At 38.3% G+C, this 25,663-nt stretch overlaps 1 protein-coding gene across 1 annotated transcript in view; it reads left to right on the forward strand.

The window, feature by feature from the left end:
- SHTN1 (shootin 1) overlaps window positions 1–24,928 on the forward strand; it is a 118,112-nt gene extending 93,184 nt beyond the window's left edge. The window contains exons 16-17 of the mRNA XM_036735333.1: window positions 5,337–5,529; window positions 23,083–24,928. Coding sequence (XP_036591228.1) covers window positions 5,337–5,529; window positions 23,083–23,305 — 416 coding nt within the window. The 3' untranslated portion in view covers window positions 23,306–24,928. The remainder of the gene's footprint in view (window positions 1–5,336; window positions 5,530–23,082) is intronic.
- The last annotated feature ends 735 nt before the right edge of the window (window positions 24,929–25,663 follow it).

Here is a 25,663-nt window from a genome sequence, read left to right on the forward strand (position 1 = left end):
AGTTCTTCACAGTCCTACTCTTCAGTTTCTGTAGTATTTGTCTTTAAATTCGTTCTTTAAATATGAAATAATTTCTTCCCAATTATTGAGTGAATTTTCTAATGTGAGTGAGAAGTATTCGATGGACATGTGAGGAAGTTAAGGACCAGAGAAGTAAGTCATTTCCCTCTCCACCTCAGCAAAACGGGGCTGTTGGATTAGACAGTCTCCTAAGTCCATGCTAGCTCTAACATTCTGTGATTAATATCGCTAATAGTAGTGACTCTCATTTAGATGGTGCTTTACATACATTATCATCTTCAGCTTCAAAGTAACTTTGACCTAGTAATATATGTTCTTTGCCCAATGTCACATGACTAGTAAGTAGCAGAACAGGATTCATCTGAACTCAGGACATTTGATTCCAAACATTTCCCACCACACCATGATGATTTGACAAATCCAGATATAGAAACACTTTGCACATCTACCTAGCTTATTGAAAAATTATATAACCATTTTACATAAATTAAAGTTTTACAAGTCAGGTCATATTTTAAAGGCATTAGGGCAGTTTGCTGATTAGTGGAATTACAGTATGCCTTTGAACAAATCACTTTATCTCTCTAAGCCTCGGTATCCTCATCTGTAAAATGAGGATATTAGAATAGATGTTTTCTAAGGTCTCTTCCAACTCTAAAATTCTGTGATCCCATAGACAGAAAAAAAATGGTTCTTAAGACTTTGAAGCAGCGTTTAAGATTTTTTTGTTGTTGCTACACAAGAAATTGACCATCACCTATTGCAGATTTTCTGAATTTTTTTTAAACATTCAGGGAATCATAGTGTCTACAGGATGAGAGTTCAAATCATCAGGGTATTAGACATTTGAGAAAGCAACAGAATATGTTGAGAATTTGAGCTTTTATCGAATCCAAAATTATTCTAGTTACAATTCTAGAATGACAGAATTGGAAGGGACCTCAGTGACCATCTGGTCGAACCACTACCTTAAGCCTGAATCCTTTCTACAACGTGTCTGTCAGAGGTCATCTTCCATTTGAACATAATGGTTTGGTCAGACAGATGATTCATTCAAGCAAGTCAAATTGCAATATAATTCTCTCTTTTAAAAAAAAATTATTTTTCTATGAGAGGGGTGGGTATGCAGCTGTATATCTTTTATTTTGGCGTAAAAATTAGAGTAATAAAATTCTAAAAGAATAAGCAATCAATCAGTAAGTATTAAACACCTGCTATGTGCTAAGCACTTCGCCAAGTGTTAGGGATACAGGTGGAGACAGTGAAACAACGCTGCATTCTGGGGGCTGCCATTCTGACAGGGAGATAACAAGTGCATACATAAATACATATAGTGCATATAGAAATATGTGAAGTAAATACAATGCAAATAGATACAAGGTATTTTGAGAAGGAGAGGACATTAGAACTTGGGGTGACAGATAAAGGCTTCATGTGAGAGATAGTGCTTCAGCTACATCTTGAAGGAAGAGAAGGTAAGGAGGGACTACATTCCAGGCATGGCAGATGGCCAGTACAAAGATAGGCAGTCATATGTCGTAAGAGTCAGAGAGAAGGCCAATTTGCCTGGATTGTACAGAGTAGAGGGGGAAGTCATGTCTGTTGAGATGAGAAAAATAGGTTGAGGCCAGGTTATGTAGGGCTTCCACAGAGAGTAGTCACATGGTCAGGTCACTAGAGAGGAGGACTCAGATGCAAGAGATGTTTTGAAGGTGGAAGTGACAAGATTTGGTACCTGACTGGATATGTGGGGTGATAGAGAGTGAGGAGTTGAGAGTAATGCTGAGGTTACAGTAAGGACGGCGGTGTCTCCGACAGAAATAGGCAAGTTCAGAAGGGAGGGGGATTTGAGAGGAATATAATAAGTTCAGTTTGGGACATGCTGGATTTGAGTTCCCTCTGGGACATCCAATTTGAAATGTCCAGTAGTCTGACACTTAGGGGAGAGGCTGGAGCTGAATATAAAGATCTGTAATTTATCTGCCTTAGAGATGATAGTTCAACTTATGGTTGCTCACGAAGTTATCAAAAGACGAAGTATAGGGGAGCTTAGGAGAGAACCTTGGGAAACACCTACTATTAGGGGGAGTGAGATGAATCAATAGTATTTATCAAGTGCCTGTGACGTACAAGGCACTGTGTTAAGCACTAGGAATACAGAGAAAAGCAAAAGACAATCCGTGCTCTCAAGGAGCTCACAGGGGGAGACAACATGCAAACAACTCTGTACCAACAACAGGATAAATTGGAGAGAATCAATAGCGAGGGGGCATTTACACTAAAGAAGATCAGGAAGAGCTTCTCGTAGAAGATGGGATTTTAGCTGTGACTCGAAGGAAGTCAGGAGGCAGAGATGAGAAGGGAAAGTATTCCAGATATGGGGAACAGCCAGAGAAAATGCCTAGAATCTGGAGATGGAGTTTCTTGTGCAGTGAACAGCAAAGAGACCAGTGTCACTGGCTCATAGAGTGGGTAGAGGGAAGTAAGGTCTAAGAAAACTGGAGAAAGATAGGAGGGGGACAGGTTGTGAAGAGCTTTGAAAAAATCCTCCAAACAAAGGATTTCCTTTTTCATCCTGGAGGTGATAGGGAGCCACTGGAGTTTATTGAATAGGGAAGATTATTTTGACAGCTGAGTTGAGGATGGACCACAGTGAAATGGATGATGAGCAAGGAGTAAAAAGGAGACTGAGGAATAGTCAGACAGATAGGAGGAGAACCAGGAGAGAACAGTGGCAGAAAAACCCAGAGAAAAGTCACCAGGAGGGGGGGGAGATCAGAGAAGGAAAGAAACCTATTTCTCTCATGATAGAAGTTATTCCCAATGGGTTTCTTTACCAGTTTTACTGCTGATAATGATTTCCCTAAAAGAAACTAAATTAATGGAATTTAAACATAGGGAAGCACTTAATATTGTGATGTTTGATCAGTTATTGAAAAAGTACCTTGCATTTGGAAAAAAAACACATCTGTGCCTCTTCTGCTGGCTAATGTAGAAGTTTGTTGAGCTTTCTATCTCTACCCTTTCACTTTTCATCTTGGATTTTGCCTAACTTACTGTTATACTTTCAAAGTCAGTTTGATTCCACTATCTTATTCCCAACTCACTGTACTAACTAAATACCCCCTTGAACTTTTGAATTCCAAAAATCTTACAATTACTCCCTTCCTAGGAGCGGCTTTGAAACCTGAATGAAGTAAAACTAGATTCTTCTTTCTGAGCGTGACTATCACCCATGTAAGCTATAAGCAAGATTGTTAGCTTTTAGCTGGATTTCTTGCCTTCTACTCCTTTCCTGTCGCTGTTGAGGCAAGATGATGACCCTCTAAAAGCAGTCAGTGAAGAGGTATCAGAAAGACAAACATTTCATTCAAAATGCTCCTCAGATATTTGTTTTTTCAGCAGAAATGAGAAGTTTTCCAGTATGTTAATGGGGAGATTTAAATGCAGAGGAACAGAATAAGAGACTGCATAGTACAGTGGCTTTAATACCAGATTTGGCATCTAAAGACCTCGGTCCATATTCCAGCACTATTACTTATTACCTGTGTAACCTTGGACAAGTCAGTTGCCTTCTCTGGATTCCTGTTTTCTCTTCTGTTATATGAGGAGATTAGACTGGGTCATCTCAAGTCTAGTCAGCTCTGTATCCTGTGAAACCTACCTTTAATTGTATAGAGGGTGTTAGGAGCAAATTTACAGTCATGGTGAGAATTTGAAGAAAAAGGACTCTTTGAACCCCCTCCATCCCCTGGAAGCAATTGGAGGAACTTATTGAGATTATGTCCTGACAGGTGTGTTTGTCTCTAGTGGGAAGGAAGTGGATATCACTATGTACAGTGTGTTATTCTGCACACAAAAGCTTATGGAAAAGGTAAAGATGTATTCAAATGTAAGGTGACAGGCAGAAAACAGGAGGATTATAATAAGAAATACACAGTTAGGGCAGCTGGGAGCAGGGTTGAGGTTAGTAGGACCCAAATCCTAAGTTGCAGCTGGTCTCCTCCAGTGGCCTGTTAAAGTGTATTTTCCTGTAAAACACTTCATATGGCTCTAATTGTCATTCCCACATTTTACCTAGTAATTTGGTCTACAAAATTGGTCTTTCAGAGAGCAGCAAGTGCCTCTCTAAAAACATTGGGAAGCTTAGACAGGATGAAGAAAAGTCCAACTTAACCATTATGTATTTTTTTTATTTCTTTTTAGATGTAGGAAAAGCAAGGGCTCGCCCACTCCCCCTCCTCCTTAATAAGGCTTCAGTTCCGGAATGAGCAGCAGGAACTAGTGTATTCAGAAATGAGGAAAGAGAAATGCAGATTAGATGGCTTAAGGCAGTCTCCTTCTGGCTACATTCACTCTTTTATTGACCTTAATACCATCTCTCTATTTTCATGCCCACAACCTGAAGGGCAAAGGGAAATCAGGATATTTAATTACCTCACCTAATTCACTCCTACCCTCTCTTTAAGATAAACAAGAAAAGGGCCCTGCTTTCTACATAGACTGATGCTTGCCCATTTTCTTGTGACATGGATCTGGCCTTTCCAGGGATTTTATAAGTTTTCAGGGGCAAAAACAAATAAAGGCTAAAGTCCTGTTGTGAGGAAAATCAGCTAGATAGCATCCTTTAACATAAGGCTAGAAATGCTCCATGTTGATGCTTAATAAATATTAATAATAATGCATGCAGCAATAATTACAATAACCAGTGAACTAAATCCTATTCTGTAGTTTTTTAATACCTTTCTAGAGATCAGAAAAGTCTAGACCTCTATTTATCCCTTAATTTCTTCACCCACTGTCTCCATGTTAGGAGGAAACAAATCCACTTACTTCTCATTCACATTGAAAATGGAAATGTTTTATAAAAGCTGTTTTATATTAGAGAAGCCTTATGAGCCTTTTGAAAGAACCTTTTGAAGTCTTTTCCCTTTTCCATTAAAAATGAGGAGCTGTGTTACGTGAAGAATTAACTTTTTGAAGGATAAAGGGTTGCTTCAAGGAGGGCTGTTAGTAAACCAGAGCTTCATGAGAATAGTTTTTGTTCATCCCAGGGCAGCCATACACTCTGCTCAGGGAAATGCCCAGGTGATCTTCCAAGGTTGGTCACTCAGCACCCCTTTAAAAGCAACAGAACAGTAGAAGTGGAGCAGATTTCCAATAGGAATGGCTTTCAGAATGTCCCAGAGATTTCAGCTGTTCTGTATACAGCAAGCCTAGTTTGCCCAGCCAGCCCTAGGCATTTTATTTTTCAATACCCTACGCACAGGCATAACCCACGATTGTTAAACTGTAGGTATGTGTTTGGTTTTAAGGTCCAACGGGGATATTAGCCACTTCAGAGTCCAAATCCATGCCAGTGTTGGGTTCTGTATCCAGTGTAACAAAAACTGCATTGAACAAGAAAACTCTGGAGGCAGAATTCAACAGCCCGGCCCCCAAAACACCTGAGCCAGGTGGAGGGCCTCATAAACTGGAAGGAAGCACAAGTTCCAAGGTTACATTTCAGTAAGTAATGATGCTCTTTCTTATATAGTATGTAGCAGAATTTGTGATTACTAATTTATTACTCTTGTTTGTATTTTTTCTTTCTTTCTGGAGAATACTCTAGATAGTCCATAAGTCCTTGAAGTGTTATAGTTGCTTCTTTTAGCATCTCCTCTTTCTTCATTTGAAGGGTCATGTTCCTATGATAGACAGTAATTGTTCTGTTGAGTTCCCTTCAAGGAATGATGTCATTCAGGGCTGGTGGAAAGTATATCTTCCAAGTGAATTCCTTTCCCTAAATTGAATAGTATCCAGTTTCTTCCAGATAAAAGTTTGACCTTAAAAATCCTGGATGAAGAAACAACTTAGCTTGTCTTAGTTATATTTCCCATCTTAGGGGATTTAGTCATTTTTTTTCAAGATTTACATACTTAATTCATCTATCTTAAGTTGGTGCCTGACCAACTCGAGAAGACACTAGATAGATGTCCAAGGGATCTGTTTAAAAATGTCTATTTTCACATCCTCGTTTTCCAACCCTAAGAGAAGATTTACCAGCAGAGAATGCTGAGCTGTCCCAAGAGAGAAAATAGGTTAGGTAAAGAGATGTGGTTCAACAGACCTGGATCTTCAAAGTGCCACTGTCAGCATCAGGGAGTTAATCCTGCTACAGAAGTCTATGTTTCCAACAGATCCGGTAGACGATCATTTTGTTTTCTAACAATGCCAGCCTCTTTTCGAAATTAGTCTACAGTTTTGCTTCAGTTCTCTTGCCAGGATGTCATCTGGCTTGTCACTTAAAGAAAAGGAAGTAGGTGAGACAAATCAGATCAGCAGAATATTGTAATCATGGTTAATTAAACCTCTGATTTCCTGTTCCACCAGGAGAAAAAGGACCCTCTTTTTGTAGCTTGTGCTGTCTTACTTAGTTCAAAGGGTGAATCCTGGACAAATGAACTGGAAATTCAGTTTGGATCTATTTTTACCAAGTGGTGTTTTTTTTCCCACTGCTACATTCTCTTATTGGTGTTGTTAACCTTTCTCTACCTCCCTGTCTCCTCCCCCCCGCCACCTCCCCCCCCCCCACCTTTTTCAGAATGAAAGACCTTCTTTGCTGACTTATAGTTTTAGCTAATTTTATTGTGTTTCCAAAGGCACATTTTTTTTTCCTTCCAGGAATGTTTCCCATCCTTTTGACTGGAATCATTTAGACAGAAAGGTGATCCATACTCACCCTTCATCTCTGTGTTTAAATTTGTTTAACACCTAATTTGGCATCAACAATCTGGCTGCATTGGAACCGATACCCAGACATAAAAGCCACTGGGTTGAGACAAGTTAGTTTCTGAGAAATGCTTCAGTGTGTGTATATAGATTTTTTTCCCCCTCTACCATATTACACAGATAATCTTAATCAGAAAATACTGCAACTCCTTCCACCTTTTGTCTGCCTTTTATTCAACAAAAGTAAGTGGAAATTACATTTCCAAGAAAGGAAATGAAATAATTGCAGGCCCACGGTCTGCAGAATGTGTGGTGAATTGACAGTGAAAGGGATCTGTGTGTTGACAGACACAGTTGTTAGACGCTTTAAAGGCATATGTGAAGCTCAATTTATTTCTCGTCTTGCCTGTTCAATGACTGCCTAAGAGACACATTTCAATTTAATTTACCTACTTAAAGCACTAATACAAACACTGTGCATTGCTGTGTTAACTTTTCAACTTTGTAACCTAATGCTGGATTATTTAGTTCTTGGCATTCTTTGGCTGAAATGACTAAACGGCACGTATTTTTCATATTGACAGTCAATTAATGAATAACAGCACCTTCCTGAAAAACCCGTTTCTTAAGTACAATTATGCTACTAAAACAAGTCCGGGGATTTTTTTTTATCATGGTAATTATTCACTTCCCAAACAGGCAGAGATCCGGTACCTTAGCATCTAAATGAAGTTTAACCTAACAGTGACATATAAGACTGAAAAGTGAAGCTACACAGTGTTTATTTAATAGTAGTACTTCATGAATTCTGGTTTAGCCACTAGATGCTCTTTTAAGTTATATGCCTGAAGAGTCTTGTTCTCGAATTAGAATCCGAGGAGGACCTGAGTTTGAATTCTTACTCTGTCTCTTAACTTTCTGTGTGACATTGAATAAGTCACAGCCTCTCTGGTACTAATTGGCCTCTTCTATAAAAAGGCTTGGACTAGACCATCTCTTAAATCTCTCCATCTATGTTTCTTTACTCCAAATTAAGATGTTTCTGTTGCCTTGCAGCATAAAGCTTAATTGACAGAGTATTTGAGATTATGTGTCCACACTTGAAAAAGGAAGTTATTGAAACTTACTTACGTTGTCTGCAGACCACTGCTTCATTCTGAATGTTGGCAGTGGCGATTCTGGACGGTAGAGAAAACCCTATAGCAGTGTTAGTGGGAGAGTCAGCATGCTAAGAGCCTTTGAAGTCAGCAGACTTGGGCTCAGAAGTACTTCAGGACTTATATACCTCCCTGAGCCTCAGTTTCCCCAGCTGTAAAATGGGCATAATAATAGTTATACTACCTAACATAGAGTTGTTGTGAAAAAGTGCCCTTGAGAAATGTTTTTAAAGAACAGTTGTTTTAAATTACTGTTATTTGCCATGTGTTATTATCAGTTTTTGTTAATAGGTATTCAGAGTAAAATGTAGACTGTTTGTTGTAATTATTGAGACATAAAAGCCTTGATTAAATGGAACCCTCCAATACGAAGCTGTTGGATTCCCCTTTGCTGAAAAAGAGACAAAACTGCGTTAACAAAAACAAGAAGCTTATTTGGAGGAATTATTGATGAAGACTTGCTGGTGACGCCCCTGCCTTGGTAGAGTTTCATCTGAATCCCTAAAGCTGCTTCTGCAGGCCTTTACAATAGTAGGATCAAGATTTCCTCCTGAATCTAGGATTCTGTGACCAAGAGTTAGCCCTCCTTTTCACATGGCTATCAGTCAGCAGTGACATTATAGGAAAGAGAAAACACCCAGTTCTGCAGAGCTGAATGAATCCAGCAGTGAGCTGCTTATCTATTAAGAGTTCACCTCCTTCCTGTGACCCACAGCAAGTCCCTTAACCTATTTTAGCTTCGGTTTCCTCATCCATAAAATGTGGATAACATAGCACCCATACCTCCTGGGGTGGTGGAAGAATCAAATGACGGAATATTTGTAAAATACTTTGCAGAGCTAAAAGCACTATATAAATGTGAGCTAGTGTGATTTTACTGTCATTATTATTGTCATTAAAATTGTAAAATCAGCCTAGTACAGAGGAGAGGACATTATACTTGGAAGTCTGAAGACCTGGGTTCAAATCCCTGCCCTGTCACTTAACTAACTGTGTAACTGTGGACAAATTATTTCATTTCTTTGAGCTTCAGTTTTCTCATCTGTATTGATGATAGCTACAGAACCTATTTCATAGGATTGTTGTGAGGAAAATTTTTGCAAATCATAAAGTAAAATATAAGTTTAAAAATATGCTATCATTAATCATTTAGTTCATCTTCCTATTGAGACAGCTAAATGGCACAGGGGTAATGTGATGGAATTGGAATCAGGAAAACCTGAGTTCAAGTCCTGCCTCAAATAATTCCTAGTTGTATTACCCTGCGCAGGTCACTTAACCTCTCTCAGCCTCAGTTTCCTCATCTGTAAAATGGGGATAATAATAGCACCTAACCTCACAAGATTGTTGTGAGGCTCAAATGAGATAACGTCTGTAAAACACTTTGCAAACTTTAAAGTGCTAAATAAATGCCGACTTTTGTTATTGCTATGGCCGCTATCACCACCACTATAACTTGTGGGTCTTTGCAAAGCAGTTGGGATGAGATGATATATTTTCATGATTTCTTTGCAAGACTGAATTAAAGTTAGCACCATGGTGACCATCTTGTCAAAAAACAAATCACACCACATGTAAGGGACCAGAACTATTTTAATACTTTTTACAAAGCACTTATATTACTTGTCTCATCCATCAAACATTACAGTTATTTCTATGAGATTTATTTTTTTGTTGCTAGTGAAAGATCTCATCAAGCACTTTATAAATATTCCTTTAAATATGGTACAGTTCCGGTGTAATCATATAATAGAGGCAGATCAATTTTATGAATTTAGAATAGCTACACTAAAATTAATTACTTCAAAACATTTGAAAGAATTAGGGAAAACCAGTCCATGTTAAGAAAAAGTTTAAATTGTAGGAACTTGAAAAGAAATGTCATTTTATTACTTTCTAAAATATGTAATACCTGAGACTAAGCTAATGCAGAGGTCCAGTTTTCATGACAAAATTGGAATAGTTTGTAATTAGCGTGTGGGGACAATCTGAGATCTGAACAGGAGAGAGTGAAAAGGAAACAAACTGGAGAAACCATTTTTTGAATGGTTTTTTTAAGATACTTGGGGATCAAGAGATAGCACTATTAAGATTTAAATAGAAGGAGAAGTCAAACTAAGCACTTGATCACAAAAAAAAAGTTTTTAGAGTAAAAAAAGGAAGAAAAGAGCCTGTAATACTCTAGTATGTTGTTTTAAAAGTGGTGTTAGTATTTCTATCATAAATGCTTAGAAAGCTTCGATGTTTTATTTGTGTATCACTTAATGTTTGTTTGTTTTTAAAGGACTCCCACATTGTGCTATGTCATTTGATCCTAATACATGTAGTCTCCTTATCCCTTATACTGGCATAAGAATGCAGAGTGACAATTTGGGTTTTTCCCTCCCATCACCACAAACTACATAAAAGGGAGAAATGTGGTTTAATACGACCAGGAGTGAATGATACTAGATTTATAGAAATAACAAGCTGGTTGAAGGATGGGGGATACTGAAACAGGTTTCTCCCCAGAGATGAACGGGAATAACTTTATTAAACATTAAAAGAGAGCCATGTGAGATGTTTTATAACTATCCCCTTCCTTCTTTCTGAGGGCCTGATTTCCGAGTTCTCCATCTGCATGGCTTTGTAGCCATTGCCCAGTTATATTCATAGGTTGGGAAGTGGGAAGCGCCTGATTTTTATTCCAGGACAGTTGATTCCTTTTTCAAACCACACTTCTGGGTTTCCTCTTCTCTTTCTTTCCTTCTCTGTAACTGGCCTGGAAAAAAAAATGTATTTAAAAGGTAAACTTGCTAGAGAAACAAAGCAAAACCAAATTACTTATCACTGCAAAACCTCAGGATTCAGGCTACTTGGGAGAAGGCCAGAATGGATTAGTGGAAAGTCTGTTGTAAAATAATTGGATAGAAATCCAGTTATGATTATTTTCAAGTATGTAAAATATTCTCGAGCTAGAGTAAATGAGTGTGGCATAATCATAGGATCATGCATTAATGTGGAAGGCATCTTGCAAGTTATCTAATCCAACCAGCTCATTTCACAGATGAGAAAACTGAGCCCCTGAAAGATTCAGTGACTTGCCTATTTACATATGTAGAAGCATCAGAGCCAGGATTTGAACTGAGGTCTTTGACTCCAAATTCCCTCTCCTCTCCACTGTGCCCTACTGCCTTCAGTCTCCTGGATAGATGGCATTTCTTGAAATTGTGCTTCTACTTGTCATTAGTGATTACCTGGAAGCTTTTTGTTTCTCTGATACCATAAAGGTCAAGCCCCTGTTTAAATCATTACAGATTCAGAAACTCACAAAGCCAAAGGGAAAAAATCTTGTTGATTTTAATTATCCACTACTGTGGGCTATCTGTGCTTCCCGTTTCCTTTATTACAGATAATTGAGAGTTACCCCTGTGTTCCTTCAAGGGACTATTTAGATTTTTCACCTTTTGACTGTTTTTGAATATTGTTTTGTTTAATGTTTACATGGTTTTCTGAGAGGCACTGTGGCATAGTAGATAAAAATAGTTTTCATTTATGTAAAGACAGAGATCGATTTTCATTTGCTTGTATTGGTTGTGATGACAATGTGAGCTTCTGGAGGCTTTTCCATGGAAGAGAGCCCTGCTTTCTCATTATGCTGCTTAATGGTCAGTGTGTTCCCAGGGGTGACTTCAGGACATCTCTACCTTGTGGGCCAAAGCTATTTTCCTTCTTTCCATCCTTCCTTCCATCCTTCCTTCCTTCCTTTCTCCCTCCCTTCTTTCCTTCCTTCCTTCCTTCCTTCCTTCCTTCCTTCCTTCCTCCTTCCTTCCTTCCTTCTTTCCTTTCTTCCTTTCTCCCTTCCTTCTTTCCTGCCTCCCTTCTTTTCTCCCTCCCTCCTTTCCTTCCTTCTTCCCTCCCTCCGTCCCTCCCTCCTTCTTTCCTTCTTTCCTATTCATCTGGTCCAAACGGGTGTGTTGTATTCCACATTATAGGATCCCAATTTGGCCAAAAAAAAAGGGGGGGAAGTACATTCTTCTTATTCTTGCTAGGTCTGAGATAAGTCATTAGAAGAATACTGTTTGTGTCTGTGGGACACCCTTTCCTGGGGAAGGCAGACCGTTTAGTGGTAGACACTCCCAGCCTAGTCCTTCACTGGGGTATCACCAAGGACTTCACCAAAGAGGCTTCTAGAGAGTAAACAGCTGAGACAGGGATTCCAAGAGAATCTTGATCTCCCCAAGCATTTTCAGAGACAAAACCTTGGAATCAGGAAGTCCTGAGTTCAAGTTTCATTTCTGATGCATAATGGTTATATGGCTACAGGCGAGTCTTCGTGCTTGCCATGTCACTCTCCCTGTTCTCAAAGACTGAAAATTGCAGGTATACATTAGTCGAGGGAGTGATTCCATTGAAATCATAGATCCAAACGAACGAACGAACGAATGAATGAACAAATGAATAAATAAAAATGATAGCCTGTCACTAATAACAACCAGAACATGGTTTTTTGGTCAGCATTAGACAGCAGAAAACTACAGTGTTTCTTTCAAAGTCCATAAAGGTTACAGTTCTGTAGGTGATGAACGGGAAACTGTTTGCCTTTTCTGTGAGACACGGTCAGGTCAGTTTACTCTGCTGAAGTTGGAGCCTCAGTATTTACTCTTCCTATTAATCTGTTTCAGGAAGATTAATATCACATAAAACTTACTGAGACAGTTAAGTCTCATAGATTATTGGTTTGTTTGTGGGGTTTTTTTCCATCATTAACTGGGAAATGCAGCTTAGAGGTTTCCCTGCGTTCTGAATGATCATCAGAGAGTAATAATGGTCCCGTGTGGTGGAAAAGAACACTGAAGTTGGAGTTAGAAGACCTGGGTTCAAGTCCCTGCACTGCCACAAACTAGCCGTGTGACCATAGACAAGTAGTTTAGCCCTAATCTCCTGATCTGTAAAATGGAGAGAGTACTTGCATTAGATACCTTGTCGCATTGCTATGAAGGTTATATGAGAAAACATTTATAAAGTTTGTTGTAAGAAGGGGCCATATGTCTGCCAGAACCAGCGAGGATGCAGCTTATTTGTATGAACTGACTTAAGCCATAAATGCAAGGGAACTCTTCTAGGTCATCCTCAGACCCACCGGTCACCAGGTATAAGCTTTTCCAGTTGATACATATCTCTTTCTTTAATTAGTCAGTTAAGCAGTTACCAAGGTGGTTTTTTGTTTGTTTTTGGCAGGGCAATTGGGGTTAAGTGACTTGTCCACGGTCACACAGCTAGTACATGTGTCAAGTGTCTGAGGCTGGATTTGAACTCAGGTCCTCGTGACTCCAGGGCTGGTGCTCTACTCACTGCGCCACCTAGCTGCCCCCAGTTACCAAGTTTTTGTACATGGAGAGGGGAGAGGGTGAGGAAGAGGTTTGAGAGGGTGACATCCTGGCCCAGAAGGATAAAAAAATCCAATATTATAACTACGGGACTTTGATTTTCATTTTTTAAAATTAATATAGAGTGTAACCATTTTTATTTCAAGTTGTATTTCAGATTGATAGTGTCTCTATAGATATTTGACTTTATGTCCTCTATATCCTATGTATTTTTCTGAGATCATATCATTTGGGCCGCTATTCAAAAACCTAAGAATAGTGAATAAAAAACAGTTTTCGATATGTCGGCAAATAAAACTTTTCTGTTAACCAAAAACCGAATTCAATTGACTTTCATATTTGTAACAAAAAGGATGATTGACTTATTTGACCTTTAACCTTTTTCAAAATTTATTACTTCCCATGTGATATTAATTTAGAAAAGTATTGTTGAAAATGACCAAATCATTGGCTTGCAGTTGCCAAACCTGATTAAAACCACCAAATAGAAATTGAGGGTCTGAGCTCTGTTTAGGGAAACTTGGTATATAATTATTTCCCTAAATGTTTATCTCAGCTGGAATTTAATTTGGGTGGACACACAACTATTCCTTAAGAAGGCTCTAGGTAATGTTTTGTTCAGCAGGAAACCCAAGAGGTCCTCCTGGCCCCTATGGTGCACACTTACATTTAAAAAAAAAAAAAAAAAGGTGTGTTTTCACACTGCTGCTCCCACCACGAGACCAAGGCTTGGTCTTCCTTCTCTTTCTTTTTGTGTGTGTTCACCTTCTCTGCATTTAGTAAACATTGGCTTCTGGGCAGTGGACTTCTTGGTTAGCAGAATGAGCCGCAGAGAAGGTGCAGCCTAATCTGATGATCTGGTGCAATTAAAGGATTTGCTCTCCTCTCTGCTGTAATCTTAGTACCACTGAATTGTCTACTCACACTGCAGGAAACAGCCCTGCCTCAGCAAGATGCAACTACAAAAGGTTTTCCATGTGCAGCTTGTACATGGGCAATTAAGCTTTAACAACAAAATTAGGAGAACAACTGGATGTCCTGGAAGCTGAGATTCTGTTTCCTCCCCTCTCCACCCTAGCCCTCCAATCCAGTTCTCTCTCTCTCTCTCTCTCTCTCTCTCTCCCTCTCTCCCTCTTTCCCTCTCTCCCTCTCTCCCTCTCTCTCCCTCTCTCCCTCTCTCTCTCCCTCTCTCCCTCTCTCTCTTTCTCTCTCCCTGCCCCACCCCCATCTCACCTCTCTGCCTCTCTCTCCTCTCTGTCTCTGTCTCTCTTTCTCTCTGCCTCTCTCTGCCAGTTTGTTTGTTAAGGGGCTATCTTATCTAGAAAGATTGTTTAGTTAATAGTTGTGTAAGGGTTCTGAATTACAGCTTAACAGCACCTTCCCACCAGTTGTCAAAGACATATTACATTCAGTGTAAAACTGGCAGTTAAAATGCTCTTTGGTTATTCCAAAAATGTAAATACCTCAATGAATTAATTTTGTTCTGCATAACATTCACTTCTGATTGAAAGCACTGGTAATTGCCAGAGACTTAGCACAGAATATCTTATTTCTTTCTACATAGAGAATTGAGCATAGAGGTAAATACTAAGGAAGGTATTTGCTTTTGCTGCAGTACTTTTTTCTTTACCTTTCAGCAGTCTCTGCAAGGTCTTAGTGTACACTTCTAGATACATTTAGCATAGAGAAAACAAAATTTAATTTCTAAAAATAGGCAAATCTGAGGTTTTTTAGGAGTTATGGAACAAATACAGAACTGCATTGATAGAAGGAATGTCCATGATGGGAATGAGGAATTTTTCACTAATGAAATCACAGGTCTAGTCCTAAAAAAAATAAACAAACAAGCAAATTAATAAATGACCAACAAAAAATGTAGTTCGCTAAAATCAATATGTAATTTTAGGCTCACAGTAGCAAGCAGTTTTCAAAATTCTTATTTATTTCGTTAGTTTGTTGAAAAGGCATAACATTTGGGCAACCTTAAAAAACTCATAAATTGTCATATATCTAAAAAGTTATCATTATAGAATCAAATTGTTTTGGGAGCTTAGAGCCAATATAAGCATTTTGAAGAAGAAGACCTTTTTGTGGGGGCAGACATTTGTATGACATATAGACTATACCACATAAGGGATACAGGAGACTTTGTTTCTTTAAAGTCTCTGTTTTTAAGCAATGCTTAGATGATCAGAGTTTTCGATGTGAGTGACATACCTAAGCTGCAATATTGTTGTAAGGGTGGCAAGGATTAAGTTGACTTGTCTCATTTTTCCAGCTTTTGGTAGGTTAAGGTACAGTCTCAGACCCATACTCTTCTTTGTCTGATTTTATGTGGGTATTACAAACAGGTAGAAATCAAGGTCATATAGATTTCAGCATCTATGCCACAACTAAAAGCCAGCCCAGCCTGGCAAACATTGTTTAAGCACCCACTGTTTGCACTACAGATACAAAACTAAAATGAAATCAGTAAGAGCTAACAATTAGCAGCACTGACTTGGCTAGAGAATGTGATTAATCATGCCTAGCTGTATTTTAAGAGCTCAAAGTTTTTATGTTCAGCTAAATTGTGGCACCATCTGAAAAATGTTTTTTTTAAGAGGGAAAAAATTGGCAGTAAGCATTATTAGCTAGGTCATTGCCTTTTAAAATGCCTGTGCATTTTAAAAAGATTTTGAAGTCATGAAGTATGTTAGCACATTTATTCACTTAAGAAAAATAGCTGTGGCGTCCTTGTCATGTTTTAGGCACATATGTGTTATAAAAAAGAGCTCTCCCAAGACTAATCTCCAAGATAAACACAAGTGAAACTTTTATGTGGTATGTAGAGTAAAATCTTGACTTGTGGCCACTGTTCTAGTTACCGGCTGAGCTGCTTTGTCAGAGTTAAAGAACATAGCCGGAATTCCCCCTCTCCGCCTGAAGACAAAAAGAGGCCCAAAATACAGAATTAAATTTTACTTTTCAACTAAAAAGGGTTTTAGAAAAATCGCAGAAACAGACTCGGGTTTTGCCAATTCCTAGGGACACTTGAAAATGGCAGCATGTCAGCAGAAATGCAGAAAGTTTTATCTTTTATTTGGAAATTTTTTGGTCACGTTTTAAGACAGGGAGAAATTCTACAAATGTATTAGAAGGCCCTGAAAAGCAGGATTTCTAAAAGAGACAATACAGCCATCTCTGCCATCATGGCATTGCTAACTGCTGAAGTAACTGGGTAAAGGACCAGAGAAAAATATGTAAGAGGGCTTCTAGGCTCTCATTCTTTTTTTTTAACCTTGGGAAAGTATAAAATGGATGTCCTCTCTGGAGTTTTTCTGGTAAACTACTTTATAAAGACAGATTTAAATCTTTCAGTCTTCTGTCCATGAAGGTGGTAAATATGATTGCCATTTTATCCATTTTTATTGTAAATGAAACAGAGTTCAAACTGTCTGGCTGTGCGTCATTTGCTGGACCACTGCCATGCACTAATGCAGACGCCCTACTGCGAGCCCAGAGAAGAACTATACTTTGATTCACCAGATTGTGTTAAATAGTCCAGCTGTTGAGATTTGAAAGATAGTTCCCTTCGAAGTGAAATAAAAATGAACTTGGCATTTATTCCAGAAACCGTTTTTGTACTGTTTGGCAATCAGCTTTTCAGAGGTAGCATTTTATAAAATAACTCTCACTGCTTAAAAGTTACATTCACTATAATGTTCAAAATGTCCCACCTTGTATTATCAGTAAAATTAAGCTTGAGTGATATGTAGAATTTGCATAAAATGAGCATTTTCCCCCTTCATTTCATGAGCTTTGATTGTTTTCAATTGACCTCAGAACCATATCTATTAGGGCTTGTTTGGGCATTAGTTAATATGAATTGCAGTTAGCTGGGATGTTGTTGAATATAATTGGAACATGGAAAGTTGATTTTAAAAGGAATTTCACCGAATACAAACAATGATGTGCTTTTAAAAATCAAGAGTGCTGAATTTCCATCCCTTGTCAAACACTGAGAAATTCACCAATTCCCTAAAGTTCTACTGGGCCAGAATGATTTTCATTTGTTATGATTCATCCAGCAGCAGTGTCTTTGTAGCCAGGTCTCCCCTTTCTATCAGCAAGTGACACCACCTTTGAAATTCAGCATGATATCTTGCTGGAAAAAAACTAGTCCATATCTAATAGTCCACCAGAGATGTGCCTATGATGTCGGCCCTGGAGTGGGTTATATATTGTCAAATCATTTGGACTTAGTTTTTTAGACTACAAAAGTTTCAAAACACAAACCCCAAAGTCAGCCGTTACAAGTACTTAAATTAACTGGATTTCTCGAACAACATCTAGTAGTAAAGGGTAGGAAAGAATCTTGTCCTTAAAATCAGCGTACAAGCCCAACTTCCACACTTATTAGGTGTTATCAGACGAGTCACTACCTCTAGCTAAATCTCATTTTCCTTATGAGCAGGCTGGACTAGGTGGTCTTTAAGAACCCTTCCAACTCTAAGTATCTTATGAATCTATGGAGAGAGCACTGAACTGGAGTGAGGAAACCTGGGTTTCTAGGTACCAGCCCTACTGTGTGACTTTGCCCAAGGGCCTAGGCCTCAGGCTGTCATCTGTAAATGAAAGTTTGGATTTAGCCCACCTCTAAGCCACCTTTCTAGCTCTACGATTCTGTGAGGCTAATGTTATATTTCACCACCCATTCCTCTAATTATGTCAATTAGGTTTTAAAGTATATAGGGCAATAACAGATAAGAATTTCCATGAATATTGTATTATTTTACTCCCTCCCATCTTGTTTACATCCTCCTTGGAGGATCAATAAAAGAAGATAAAATGAAACTTGGGTACAGCATGTAACAATTACTATGCAACACATGAACTTTTGCTTCTGGCATGGACAAGACAGTGAAACTTGAAGCTAAGTAGTGTTATCAGGCTTTTTTAGGGAAGAGTAACTGCTGACTCGGTATTTCTTTAATGGTGAAAACATCTGTTTGATGATCACCCTTTCCATGGAAGAAGAGTGTAAACCCTAATAATGAGATAAAAATAAGGGTCAGTTAAATATGGGCCATTCTAAAATTAACAGAGGCCAAACTCCAAAGGGAACTCTTTTTTAAACATTTTATTTATTTTCAGTTTTCAACATTAATTTCCATAAGTTTTAAATTTTCTCCTCCTCCCTCCCATTTCCCTCCCCAGGATGGCTTTGCAGTCCGATATGTGCTCTACACGTATTTTCCTCTTAAACTTATTTTCACATTAGTCATGTTGAATAGAAGAATTATAATGAATGGGAGAAACCATGAGAAAGAAAGCAAAACAAAAGAGAAAAGAGTTGGCGGCTTCACTCTACATTCTGACTCCATAGTTCTTTTCTCTGGATATGGATGGCATTTTCTATCATGAGTCCTTTGGAAAAGTTTTAGGTCTTTGCATTACTGAGAAGGGCTAAGTCTGTCAAAATCAGTCCTCGCACACTGTGGCTGTTACTGTGGACAATGTTCTCCTGGTTCTGCTCACTTCACTTAGCACCAGTTCATATAAGCCTTTCCAGATTTTCCTGAAGTCCACCTGCTCATCATTTCTTATAGCACAATAGTATTCCATTACATTCATATACCACAACTTGTTCAGCCATTCCCTAATTGATGGGCATCCCCTCGATTTCCAGTTCTTGACCACCACAAAGAGCTACTATAAATTTAGTTTTTGTACATGTGGGACCTTTTCCCATTTTTATGATATCTTTGGGATACAGCCCTAGAAGCACTATTGCTCGGTCAAATGGTATGCACATTTTTATAGCCCTCCAAAGGGAATTCTTGACCACCAGCTAAGCAGACTTGGAGGTGGGGGAGTTCAGTGGTGAAATCAAACTGGGAGTTTGGAAAAGCTAAAAGAAAAGGAAAGTCAAATGATGATAGCATGAAGTGATTCACCTTTAAAAGCTACAAATTGCCTTTGTACCCAGGAAAGATCTTGGAATTCAGGCAGAGAAAAAATTGTCCATCAAAACTGCCATGATGCAGGTTTTCATCTTTCATGGAGAACATGCCTTTCACAGATGATGTGGCATTGTATGAAAACCATCAGGCCTGAGGGGTCACTGAGCTGGAACTGAGCCCTGAGACTCTCTGTGAGACCTTTACAAATGACTTCACCTTGCTGGTCTCAGTTCTCTCATCTATATAATTATGGAGCTGGACTATGTGATCTATAAGGTTAACTTCAGCTCTACAGATTTGACTTTTAATTGATTGGGCCTGTTTTTGAAAGAGTCATTACAGTAATCCTTATAAATCAGTAACTCAAGGGAACTGGCCCTGTGTTAGCACCCACAGTAAAGAGGAAGGGTTCTAGCCAATTTAGCAGATTAAGAAAATTTGTGGTTGGGAATACTATTTACCACAAAGAGATAAAAGAACCACATATGTAGGCCAAGGTGTTTTCAGGAAAACTGTTAGCATGAAAAATTCTAGATGTTTTAAGCGTTGCATGGCCATTCATCTTAGTGGTAGAGCCCAGAAACACTCAGGGAAACTTTTAAGTGGTCAAAGTATCTCTGTCACTTTCTAAGATATGTGCAGTGGTCAGGACACATTCATACATGTACACATATATAGCGCAGAAAAGTGTGGGCTTCTCTAAAGATCTCATTCTTGGCCTTCAAACAAATGGCAAATTGAATGAGCATTCTGCCTATACCCAAGATAGATTGGTTCATATGGAAAACTTCTATAAATATCCCATGTATAAGAAAGGTATTAAGTATAAGAAAGAGATTCCCAGAGTTTGAAATGGCATAATTTCTAACACCCTGTGGGAAATACAATTCAATGACACTCATCTTGATTGAACCCCTGTTATGTGAGATGCACCATGGTAGAGGGGAGGGAGTGCAGAGAAAATAAAGCATGGTTCCTGCCTTCATGGAACTTCCTCAGGACTGGGGAGAGAGGAGGGAAATCATGTTAACTTATTCAGATCTATGGTTTCTTCAATATGTTTACCCCTCCACTAGCAGAGATTACACTTCTTTCATAGTTTTATGAGTTATGGACTAAAAACATTACATCATCTGGTAGACACTCTTGGGGATGACCCTTTCCAAACTTAGTTAGCTGTTCCTCGGCTGTCATCACATAATCTCTGGCTGGGATCATACTCAGAGCCCATACTGATTGGTAAAACCTGCCAAGTCTTATACTCTGATGACTGTATTTGACAACTCAGGGTCACTCATATCACGATGGGGTATCAGAATGGAACTTTACTGAAGGGACAGGAAGGCAAATAACCATCATATAAAAGTAAAATAAGAGTTATAAACTGTCTTATTAGTTAAGAGGAGGGGGTGATCCAGGAAAACTAAATGGGAAAAATGCTATGGGCTCTTGAAGGATAGGTAAAAATTGTATAGGTTTTGCTCATTCCTGAAGGGAAAAGTGCGAGCAAAGATAGGAGGCAAGAGACCACACAGTGTGTTTCAAGGAACACTAAATTTTCCAGTCTGGCTAATACACAAGGATAGTTGTGGGGAATTATAGGAAATTAAGATTAGGTAATTGTGTGATACTGAGACAGAGTGACTCCATGAACATAAGAACTTAAACCTAGAGAGGTAATTCTAAGGGGACAGTATGTTCATAATTCTGTGTTGGGTCTTGAGTTTATTCCCAAAATTTTCTGAGAAAAAAAAAAAGTTGAATTAAAGCCCAAGAGGGGAAAGAGATTCTTCCAGACTTAGAAGCATATCTAAAATATTGCTGAGGATTGAACATGAACCAGAATCACATAATTGAAAACCGGTAAAGGACCTTAAGAATTGTTAGTCCATCCCCTCCATCTCACATTTTAGAAATGGGAGGATAGACCAGAGAGGCGGTGATCTTAGCTAATGGCAGATGTGGACTAGCTAGATCAGTAAGTTTTCACCCCAGACCTCTTTTCCTTTGGTTAATGTTCTAGATTGGCCATCACTAGTTTTTTCAAATTCTCATCTCATTGGTAGAATTTAACCATGAGTTAAAGGAAATGAAATATTCATTAGTAACTGAAAGATTAAATTCTACCCCTAGACTGTAGAAACCAATAGCCATGAGTCATTCTCTAATAGTTGTTAGTAATTCTAGCAAAGAATGACAGACCAACCAGATGGTTTGGGATGATAAAAAAACCACCTCATAACAACTTAAGTAACACAGTTAATTTCCTGATGAAGGAAAATAATCTGTTTTTTAGTTAAAAAAAAAAAAGGTTTCCAGAGTTCCTCGTAACAAAACTTCTATTTGACCATCTTAATGGAGTCCTCCAAAGCTCATCCCTTTCAAGCCCTAAGAGTTTAAGATCTCACTTATTAATAGAGACTACCTGGAAAGGCGTTTTTAGTAAAGAAGGTGTAAGAAAATAAGGATACTGACAAACAACAGGGCTGCCATTTTCTACATCCTGGCCATAAGTGGGATATTAAACATTAACAGTAAGTTTTTAGTATGCAACATCCCTGGCAATTATATGCATAGTAATTAAGCTGGTTGATATATACTTAGCATTGAAACTTAAGGTAGTACAAGTAAACAAACAAACAAAAAAAAATTGAGTTGAGTGGGTAGGGGAGTTTGTTGTAGTGACTTGAACATGGGTGTATATTGAAGCTTCCTGTTTTAATGAGTTAATTTGTTAATGAGGTGGTAAGCTCAGTATCTTTCTGAACTGCCAAAGAAGAGCATGTGTTAAACTTTGGTGTCCCATAAACTTTGGGGCCAAGGTCTTAGTATCCCTCTGCTAGTTATGCCCTTGTCCCTAACACATAGAATAGACAAGGGAGCTCTCTACTGTTCAGTAATTGAGAAGGTACTTGCAAAATCTGTTCACAAAAGTGTAGTACTGCTCAGATTGGGAAATTGGGATTTGAGACATAATTTCAAGAGAGGAAAGGAAAGGACAGAGGAAGCATCTGTGGCAACAGCTTCAAATAGGTAAGAGACCCTACCTAAGTATACTCAGAAAACATCATGTCTCCTGGTTTTGGAAAAGAGCCTTAGTCCCAGAGATCTGAAAATGGCATTAGCAAAAGTTTTAATGCTTAAGATCTTGGAAGATTTCTTCTGTACGTGCTCCTAACCTCTTTTTTGGGCCTCTTTCTCTACTCTACAACAGTTCTAACTAAATTACTCCGTTTGGTAATGCCAGCAACTGGTGTCAGGTTTCCTTCAAGAACATTGTCTTAGAGCAATCTAGCTATATTGGGGCAGGCATCTATCTTGGCAGTGAGCAACAGAAGTGCCCAAGCAGTGTTCCTTCTGATCCTCAAGCTGAGCCACAGCTAGACTCTCAGCCATGACAGTATTCTCTGAGAAAACACTAGAGATCCTGGAATAGGGGATAAGGTGTTCTTTCCAGCTGTGTGAGGTTTTAACAGGAGAGTTCTAAGGAGCAGCCAATGAGTGAGGAAAAAAGCACAATGTATCCATTGGCTTTATACTTCCTGAGAAGAGCATGTAATTAAGAAGGTAGGTACATTTTACTTTTCCACAACTTTTGTAGTTACTCTTACTTGCCTCTCCTCCCTTTTCCCCCATCACCTCCTTTCTTTGTCTTTTTCATGTACACTTAATATCTAACCTAATAGCTCCACCTCATTGTTAAATGTCGGGCATCTCTGAATACAAATCTATCTCTGTGCATGTTAGTGAAATTCTGAAAGTTAACTAGGGTTTTTTTTTTGAGCCAAGGAATATCATAGACAAATATTTTCTCTCTCTCTCTGCTTTTTTTTATTTTTCTGTTTTCTCTTGTTTTGTTTTTAACTCTTCCTTCCACAGACCACCCAGTAACATTGGAGGTGCAAGAAGAGATATGGGCAATGAAAAACAGGCCGGTCCAGTTGTATTTTTAGATCCCATTTCCACAAGCAAACCCCAAACCAAAGACCAGGTGGCTGAAAATGAGTCAAGTCAACCCAAGGAGGATGAAGATGGCAACAACCAAGAATGTAAAGAAGATAGAGTTGAGAAAATCAAAGAGACAGACAGTTCCAACTGCTAACTTATGAGCCAACAGGCTGCCATTTTTGGAAGTCCTTTTCAATAAGCACATAATGAAATTGGGTGTCTTGTCAAGGGCTGTGAATTCTGAACGTATAAATGTATTCAAGAATTCAGATTCTATTCTAATGCCCCATTGTATGTATTTTAGCTGTACACATTAGTAAGTTCTGTAACAACACAGATTTCAAGTCAGTTTGGGTTTTGGTCTTTCTGTGCTATATAGGGATAAGATTTTTCCTACCTGTTTTTTTGTTCTTTGTCATTACCTTCCAAGGGTTAAAAAAAAATCCATTTTTAAATGATGTGCTAACCACTCATCATCTCTAATGAGGAAAAAAAAATTATGGCACTTATTGAATAATGAGGTTACCCAAATGAATTTAACTTTTGATATACCACACATTGTAAATATTTTATATATGTATATGACCATACTGTAGTTTAATCAACATTGGCATCTAGCATTTTTGGCAACTTTACAGACCCCAAAGAAGTCAGTTTCTATCATACCTGACTGTCTTGTGATGGAGTGACTACAGCATCATTGAAATTATTTGCTTTTCATGAATACAAATGCTTTTCTGAGGGTTTCTGGAACAGAATTTACATCTGAGATACTGACATGTAACTGATGCTCCCTTAGTCAAAGTGGACCTCAACATAGTCATGGTTAGTGTATGGGAAGAGAAAATTCTAGCAGCTGAACCATGCCAAGATTTCCCATGGGAAATTTTTCAGTGGGAATACACTACTGCATTTGGCATGATTGCTAGAGTCAGGTAAAACTCAAACCTTTAAGTTCCATGCAGTGCAGACATTCTAAGCCATATACCGTGGTGATCTGTGTAGTATCGTGTACTGATGTGACAGAAGTACCACATTTTATCACAGCTCTTATTTACGGTGAAAGTGAGTGACAGGTACATAATTTTCCTGATTCACTGCTAGTCTACATTACATAGGGGATTTTTAAAAAGAAATTAAGTGGTAGGTATTCTCTAAAAATACAATATTTCAGGCCACAACAGTGAACAAATAGAAATGTAATCAGGGATTTTTTTTTAACTTGTGCAGCTTTTCAAACTTGGTTGTTTCAAAATTGGTGTTTATTTAAAATACGTGGTAATGTATTTGAATGCACTGTAAGATTTTTTTATGATAATGATTCAGTAATGGTAATTTAACTCTTCAAGCAAACGAATGGTTTTGTTTTGTTAGTTTTGCTCTGCATGCAGCTGTCAGGTGTTCTTCACCTAAGGGCAAAAGAAAATGATAAGTACTAATTGCAGTAGTTGTATTTTATTTTATGTTTGCACGAGTGCTAATAAGCAGGGATTGGTTGAGCTGGATAGGCAATTTCCTAAATTTGGGGAAGAGTTGTCTTTCTGCAATTGCTAGTAATAAATTTTAAACTTAGGTATGTTTCCTTACAGAGAATTGAAAATGTGACACTTCACAACTGTAACTCACCCCAAAATAATAGCACTATTGTGTGATATATATGGGGGCTACCAACTGTTTTAAAAAGTTTCTGAATCTGTACATCCTTAAACTTTTTTCTGATCTGCTGTGACAAGTTATATAGCACCTCATCACAATTTATTAAAAAGTATCAACAGTTTCCCATTTTGTTATTTGCATTTTGAAAATGGAAATGAGAAACATTTTAGATGATAAGATTCGGTATGTTTTTGAGCAATTTTAAAGGTATACCCAGGTAACAAGTGATATAGGTGAAGGCAGTAAGATGGGAATTATATTTATGTAGATACGGTAAGCAATGTGAAAAGTAGACTGGTGATTTTGGTAGCCATCTCTACTTTGCCACTTGAGTATGGTTTTATCATGTTTCAGTGGGTTTGGTTATAATTCATTAATAATACTGCAAAGTGGCAGTTGGAATGTGATGCTGGCTATGTTCGGGTTTTTTTGTTTTTGTTTTTATTTTGAGACTGAGTCTTCCTACAGCAGAGGACAGTGGCCATTCAAAGCCTCAATAACACTGCTGGTCAGAATGGAAACTTTGACCCGACTTCTGTTCCAGAACTGAACCTTAGGAAGCCTTGTGGCCTGCCACTCCCGGGGGCTCACGATATCTATGCAAGACTTAACTCTAGTTCTCAGCTTTTACTCTAGATTGCAGCTCAGAACTTTACAATTCAAATGCTCCACCAGCCTTAGACACTAAGTGGCAGGCAGAGACTACTTACATGCATCCCCACTGGTCTATGTGTAATTTTACGAAGAAAGCCTTCTGACTTCCAGACATTCAACTTAGAGGGAAAAAAAAAACCTCAGTTCAAAGAAAACAAAACTTTATTGTAAGACAGTGTTCCATATGGTAACATATACCTCA

This window comes from Trichosurus vulpecula, chromosome 8 (genome assembly GCF_011100635.1).
Source record: "Trichosurus vulpecula isolate mTriVul1 chromosome 8, mTriVul1.pri, whole genome shotgun sequence".
Taxonomy (NCBI): Eukaryota; Metazoa; Chordata; class Mammalia; order Diprotodontia; family Phalangeridae; genus Trichosurus; species Trichosurus vulpecula.